Source organism: Leptonychotes weddellii, unplaced genomic scaffold (genome assembly GCF_054177405.1).
Source record: "Leptonychotes weddellii isolate Sample4059 unplaced genomic scaffold, ASM5417740v2 HiC_scaffold_9905, whole genome shotgun sequence".
NCBI lineage: Eukaryota > Metazoa > Chordata > Mammalia > Carnivora > Phocidae > Leptonychotes > Leptonychotes weddellii.
Window position 1 is genome coordinate 283 of NW_028071416.1, and position 7,499 is coordinate 7,781.

The following is a 7,499-nucleotide window of genomic DNA, read 5'->3' on the forward strand; positions in this document are numbered from 1 at the left end:
GGCCCCACCTAGAGTCTGGGGTTCCAGGAGGGCCCTGGAAGGAGCAGTTCCCAGGGGAAACTAAGAAGCCATTTCTGCTTTGTGGTTGATCTGACAGTAAACGTTCGTGTCGGGGTGTCGTAATTCCTGAAAAAGAAGAGGCCTCTGAGCCCCTGTCACCTTCTTAGAACATATCTGGGTGACTTTCAGGTTCTAGGCCCACCTGAGCTGCTCTCTGGGAGACTGGCTGTGTGGCAGGCGTCTGCCCCAGGCCCCTCCTTCCTCCAGGACAATGCCCTGTCCCCCTTGCTCTCCTGTTTCCTGAACCTGAAAACACAGCCAGGGGCAGGATGGGTGCAGATCTTCGGCCCCCTTGGGCTTCGGGGACCAGAGCAGTCATTGACCACACTCACCTGGTAGATAGGAATGGCTGTGGTGGAGCTGGGCAGGGAGTCCTAAACAGGAGAGAATGGGTGTTGGTAGACAGAGAAGGAGGGTCATTTCTCTATGGGAATGACTGGTTCTGCCTCTAGAAATGCCTTCTCCAAGCCTGCTGACCCATACCCCAGTCCCTGCCCACTGCCCAGGACCCCTGGCTGATGCTCCCAGTGCCCGCCCTGCCCCTGGCTGGACTCCAGGGTTCTCCTTTGGCCAGCTCAGGGGAGCAGGGACAACTCAGGACATGCTGGGGGGTGGTCCAGCCCCTGAAGAGGGTCCACTCCTGGCCAGAACAGGGCTTGCCTTGTCCTGGCTACTCTGAGGGAAGCAAGGTCTGCTCTGTGCTGCTGAATTGGCTGGTTGCCCTACCTTGAGTCTGCACAGTCTGGACCCCAGTGGAAAGAGTGGTGGAGGGGGTGGGCTTACCGGCGATGCGGAGCTGCAGGCTGGACCATGGCCTGGGGACAGAGACAGGAGTTAGCACCAGGGCTGTGAAGAAGCTTGGGGCCACCCTCCAGGAGGGGACAGGTCCTCAGCTCTCAGAGAACAGGGAAGCAGGAGCACCTCCCAGGGACAGACCCACTGGCCATGTTAGGGTTCAATGAGGGCAAGGTGCTAACTTATGATCCAAATTCCCCAGGTGAGGGAGTATAGTCCGTTGAGGTCCCCTGTGTTAAAGCCCCAGAGAAAGGATCAGAGGCTTCAGGGGGGTGCCTGGCAGGAGTGGACACTGGGGCAGGACTACGGGACTCACAGTCCCATCGGGCTGAAGATATACTCACGGGGGCTGGATGCTGGGCAACAGAGCTCTCTGAGATCACACCAGCCACTGAACCTAGGAAAGATCAGGCTTACATGTGAGGGGTGCACAGAGACATCACAGCTTTGGTGTCAGAGCAGGGGACAAGCAGGATCCTCATTCCAGGCAGGGGTTAGAGACCCCCTCTCTCACCAGTGCTGTTTAGGAGAGGACAGGCCCAGGAGAGGGGACAAGAGAAGGCTTTTGGAGCCCAGAGGTGAAGACCCGCAGGCTGATGGGCATCTAGGAGAAAGTGTCCTGAAAAGGGATGGAGGACCCAGGAAAGGAATCAAACATTAAGGTTTGACCTAGAGAAGGGTCAAGGCTGCAGCTTCATGTGCAGGACACTTGGGGGCCCCCAGGTATGCTGGATCCCTGGATGTGGTGTCCCTGCTGTGGCCAGACTCTTGCCCCCTCAGGCCAGGAGATGTTGAAATATGATAGCAGACCGTATTTTATCTCCATCTGCCTGGACAGGAGGCATAAAGGACATCCCAGGACCTCCCTCCAGCCGAGCCCAGGTTCTCTGCTCTTACACATCAGGGGCTATGGTTCCCACATCTGCCATTTGGGGGATGAACTCACCTGACCTGTCAGGCTCTTCTACTCTCCATTGTGTGACCTTGACCAGGACCACCCTCAGATCCTGAGGCTGCAAATCCCACGGGAGGTGCTGTTTACTGAGCACTTAGTCCTGTCAGCACCACTGTAGGTTTGCCACGTGAACCACGAAAACCACAAGGGGCTTTTCCTTAATTGTCCCTAATTTATAACCGAGGAAGCTGTGAAGGAAGCACCCCGGTCAGCAGCTGGTGAGGAAGGAGCCAGATGGAATGAGAGGGAAAATTCAGAGGGCTGTTGGGCAGCCTGGAAGAGCCAGACCAGAATCCTAGGTCAGGATGGGACCCCTCCTGGCCCAGGGTCAGCTGGGGGACAGGATCAGCTTCTGGGAAATGCCATCGTACCTTCCAGTCCTTGTGCGGAGCAGGAGACACCCCAGGGTGGCTCCCAGTGCCAGTCCGACCAGGACCCCGACTGCAATGCCAATGATGGACCCCACAGGGAGGCCTGTGGTGCTTCTTCCATCTGAAAGAAAAAGAAAAAGGGAAGGGTATGAGTCTCAAGTCAAATCTGGGGAAACCAGGAGGTGCTGTGGGGGAAGGGCCTGGTTAGGGAGGAAGGAAAGGCCACTGAGGTCCGGGTGGTATGTGTGTGGTCACCAGTGTCCCATCCCCTCGGCCACTGCATCATTTCCTTTCCTCACAGTGAAACCCTGGACTTGCTTTAATGTTCACATTTTCCCCCTACTCTGGTGCCAGCGCTGGCATCCTGTTTATTTTCCTTTCACATTATGCCTCTTCCCTTGTGTCTTCTGTTCCGTTATCACTGATGATCTTAGAGGGAGGTCCTTAACTGTCCACTCTTCACTGATTAAAGAGAATAACATCAGCTGACTACTTTCAAGCTCTGCTCTGTGCCAGGCACGTGGGAAATGCTTTATGTTTATCTCATCTGCTGCTTCCCTGCCCATGAGGGGGTAGGTGTCATCTCCACTGTGCAAAATGAGCATCCAAGTTTGTAAAGGGCTTCAGTAAATCAGTGGGGGTCAGAGAGCTGGAATGTGATCAGACAACACTTAATCCCAATTCCCTGAGACATTACAGCTAGTAACAAAAATGCTAATAACAAAAGAACAATAGCTGCTAAGTTTGATTGAGCCCAAATCTGTGTATGATGCTGTCTCAGGATTTCGTCTCATGAATTCATATTAACAACCCTCACAACAGTCCTAAGATCCAGCTGTTCTTTCCAGCTTTAGAGATGAGGAAACTGAGGTTCAGGAGGTTAAGCATCTTGCCCGAGGTCCAAAAGTTGGTAATATCAAAACCAAGATGTTAACAAGATTCATCTAATTCCAGGGAATTTTATACACATTGCCCTAGAGGCTCTGAAGGTGGCTCTCACCTCCTGCAGGCCTGCATCCATTTCATACCCCCTGCCAGTGAAATGTACAGGGAGGAAGGGGGAGAGGTCGAGGGTCACTAACAGCTCATGTCCAGCCTGACAGCATCACTTTTGCTGCATCTGACTAGGTTGGAGACCTCACACTGCTAATTCCCGGCATCCTCCTTCCTGACAGGGAAGGGTCTATGGTGAGGGTGCAGTTGTCCAGGGAGAGCTCATCCTCTCCATGAACTTTAGATTCTGGTCATTGAAAACCACTGGATGGAGACCCCAGGATTATTTGTGGAGCAGGTCAGGACCACAGAGTCCTTATGTTCTGTGACTATAGCATTGCTGACCTGGATGGAGGGCTGGGCCACTGGCTCTGTAGAGAAACACATGGGAGATACGGGGAAACACAGGAAACACTGTGGTATGAGAATGGGCTTGAGGCCTGGGTCCACACTCCTTCTTCTGAGATGCCAGCCACTCCGAGGGCCCCAATGAGCTCTGTAAAGGTGCCCCAGAGGATGGCCCTGCTGTCAGCAGAAGGATGAATGTCTTTGACGATCTGGAAGGAGAGGGCTATTCCTACCCCTCTGACCCTCAGTCATGTGTCTGCTCTGCCTGGACATCACTGTAGTATCAGCACCAGGAACCTCTTAGCCCACGTGGCCAGCAACATCATTATCAGGGGAAATTCTTTCCCATGGACTTCTGTGTGATTTTCTTGAACTTTTGTGACTTTAAAAGATCAGGCCTCATTCCTTATATACCTTTCCATGTATGTTACGGAAAGAAAACTCACAGCCCTTCTATCTCTGTGTCCAAGGCAGCTTCACATAAAGTAGGGAAGGCATTTATACTCTTATATTTACTAGGGACTGGAGAGCTGTCTGCCCCGTCTTCGTAACTTTAGGAATCAAAGAGTTCAATCTATAGGATTTCTCACTCTGAAGAAGACTTTTACTTCCAGGTCTGTGGCTTGACTCTCATGGTGAAAAACTTCTGTGGAAAAGTGGTTACTGTATACAGAATACTGGCTCCCTTACAAATAGAAGGAAACTACTGAACATAATAAAGGACTTATAGGAAACACCCACAGCTAGCATCACACTCCATGGTGAAACAGTGAAAGCCTTTCCTCGAAGATCAGGTAGAAGATAAACATGCCACTTTCACCACCCGTATTCAACACAGTACAGAAGTCTAGGCAAAAATAATTAGGAGGAAGAAAACCACAATGCAATCAAATTTAAAAAATAAGTACAATTATGTCTGCAGATGACATGAAATTTTATGTACAAAACCCTAAAGATTCCACAAAAAATACTGTAGAATAAAAAATTTCAACAAATTTATAGGCTACAAAATCAACATACAAAAATCACTGTGTTCCTAACACTAGCAGTGAGGTACCCAAAAAAGAAATTAGGAAAACAATTCTATTTGCAATAGCATTAAAAAGAATAAAATATTTAGGAAAGGGGCACCTGGGTGGCTCAGTCATTAAACGTCTGCCTTCAGCTCAGGTCATGGTCCCAGGGTCCTGGGATCAAGCCCCACATCAGCTGTGCTCAGCGGGAAGCCTGCTTCTCCCTTTCCTGCTCCCCCTGCTTGTGTTCCCTCTCTCGCTGTCTCTCTCTCTGTCAAATAAATAAATAAAATCTTTAAAAAAATACTTAGGAAAAAAGAATCAAATACTTAGGAATTAGTGAGCCAATAGACTGTATATGGCCATCTGTAAAACATCGCTGAAATAAATTACAGAGGACACAAATCAATGGAAAGACATCCCATGTTCATGGATGATGAGACTTAACATTCTTAAGATGACACTATTACCCAAAGAGATTGACAGATTCAATGTAATCCCTATCAAATACTTTTTCTTAAGATTTTAATTTTAAGGGGCACCTGGGTGGCTCAGTCGTTAGGCGTCTGCCTTCGGCTCAGGTCATGATCCCAGGGTCCTGGGATCGAGCCCCGCATTGGGTTCCTTGCTCGGCAAGGAGCCTGCTTCTCCCTCTCCCACTCCCCATACTTGTGTTCCCTCTCTAGCTGTCTCTCTCTCTCTACGTCAAATAAATAAAATCTAAAAAAAAAAAAAAAAGAATGCTGCCTTATAAAAAAAAAAAAGATTTTAGTTTTAAGTAATCTCTATACCCAATGTGGGGCTGACACCCACAACATCGAGATAAGGATTTGCATGTTCCACTGACTGAGCCAGCCAGGTGCCTCCCTATCAAATTCTGAAGGAAATACTTTGCAGAAATAGGAATTTCCAAAATTCACATGGAATCTCAGGGGCCTCAAAGAGCTAAACTTATTTTGAAAAAGAACAAAGTTGGAGGACTCCTACTTCCTGACTGCAAAGCTACAGTATCCAAAATAACGGGAGTCTGGTATAAAGACAGACATAGAGACCAATGGAATAGAATAGGCACCCCAGAAACAAACCCTGGCATATGTGGCCCAATGACTTTCAAGAAGGTTGTCATGACCATTCGATGGAGAAAAAAATCTATTCAACAAATGGTGTTGGGAACATTGGATATCCATGTAAATGAATGAAGTTGGACCCGAATTACACTATGCACAAATATTAATGTAAAATAGATAAATCTAAACATAAGAGTCAAAACTGGGGTGCCTGGGAGGCTCAGTCATTGGGCGTCTGCCTTCGGCTCAGGTCATGATCCCAGGGTCCTGGGATTGAGCCGGGCATTGGTCTCCCTGCTCTGCGGGAAGCCTGCTTCTCCCTCTCCCACTCCCCCTGCTTGTGTTCCCTCTCTCGCTGTCTCTCTGTCAAATAAATAAATAAAATCTTTAAGAAAAAAAAAAAGAGTCAAAACTGTCAAAGTCTTAGAAAAAAACGTAGAGGAAAAACTAATTGAGAGTGCATTTCCCAATGATTTCATAGATATGACACCCAAAGCAAAGACAATAAAAGAAAAAGTAGATGGATTGGATTACATCAAAATGGAAAACTTCTGTGCATCAAACGACACATTCCGGAAAGTGGTAGCACTAGTTTTGGAATGAACAGGATATAGGGATGAAATGCACAGCATAGGAAATATAGTCAATGGTATTTTGATCGGACTGCATGGTGACGGATGGGAGCTACATTGTGTCAAGGAGAGCATAACACATAGAGTTGTCCAATCACTATGTTGTACACCTGAAACTAATGTCACATTGTGTGTCAACTAAAGTTCACTAAAAAAAAAAAAGTGAGGGCAACCCATGGAATGGAAGGAAACATTTGTAAATCCTATCTGGTAAGAGATTAATACCCAGAAGATATAAAGCCCTTCTGCAATTCAACAACAAAAAGCAACTTGACCTTCTGGACCCTTCTTTCCTCCCTATTTGCAAAGCCCCCTTTTATGCATGGGGTATTCTGGACTGAGAACCCTCTCCCACATTCCAAGCTAGACCCAAGGTCTGCCATGAGAAATCAGGGAGATAGCGTCTGCAGACATGTAATGGGAGAGTTCAGGGACAGATTTGGGATTTGTTTGTGACATAAGCAAATGCCAATAACTTCTAGGCTCTTTTCTGAAAGCCAGACAGACCTTCACCACAGCAATCCATGCAGATGCTCCAGGGATCCACTTATCAGAGACTGTGATAGTCTTGACTCTGGTCTTATTGAGGCAAGTGCCAGATTATAGGTGAGGCAGGTATAGGATCCACCATCATTCACAGTGATGTTGGGATAAAGAGCTCCTGTGTGAGTGGCTGGGGCCTCCCATTATTAAGCCAAGAATACTGTGCGGGCAGGTTAGAAGTTGCGTGGCAGGAGAGACTGAGGTTGGCCCCTGGATGGTAAAAGGAGTCTGAGGGGGAAATGGTGGGGGCGTCCGGGCCATCTGGAGCAAACAGAATAAAGCCACAGGTGATGCAATCCAAGGGTAACCGAAGTTCCTGGTATGTATTAGGGCCACAGTGTCCCTCTGAGCTGGGTTCCAACCTCATTTTAAAAAGCTCCAGTAGAGGACCCCTGTGTTCACTGAGCCTGGGTCTGAGACATTCACCTGTGTCTCCTCACAGGCTGGTGACCCTCTAAGGGAGAAGCAGCCCGTCCCCTCCCAGTCTTGGCTTAGGCTGGGGCTGCCCAGGTTTGCCTGGGACAAGAAGCCATGGCCAGCCTGGGGGTGTAGCTGAGATTCATGGACTCGGACCCCAGAAGGATGGATGTGGCCTGGCCCCCAGCATGTGGATTTGGGCTGGCAACCTGGGCCAGGTAGGAAGGGAGTTACTCACAGAGAACATTCAGGGTGAATGGGTCACTACGACCAGCACTCACTGGGTTCCGAGTTTCACACTCATA

General features: G+C 48.8%; 1 protein-coding gene across 1 annotated transcript; it reads right to left on the minus strand.

The window, feature by feature from the left end:
• Positions 1 to 202: 202 nt before the first annotated feature.
• LOC102740272 (cell adhesion molecule CEACAM4-like) lies at positions 203 to 7,493 on the minus strand (the record flags this gene model as incomplete). The annotated part of the gene is made up of 5 exons (XM_081811740.1): positions 203 to 434; positions 844 to 875; positions 1,200 to 1,252; positions 2,182 to 2,302; positions 7,433 to 7,493. Coding segments are annotated over 5 exons (499 nt in total), but the record flags the coding sequence as incomplete, so codon positions are not given.
• Positions 7,494 to 7,499: the final 6 nt, after the last annotated feature.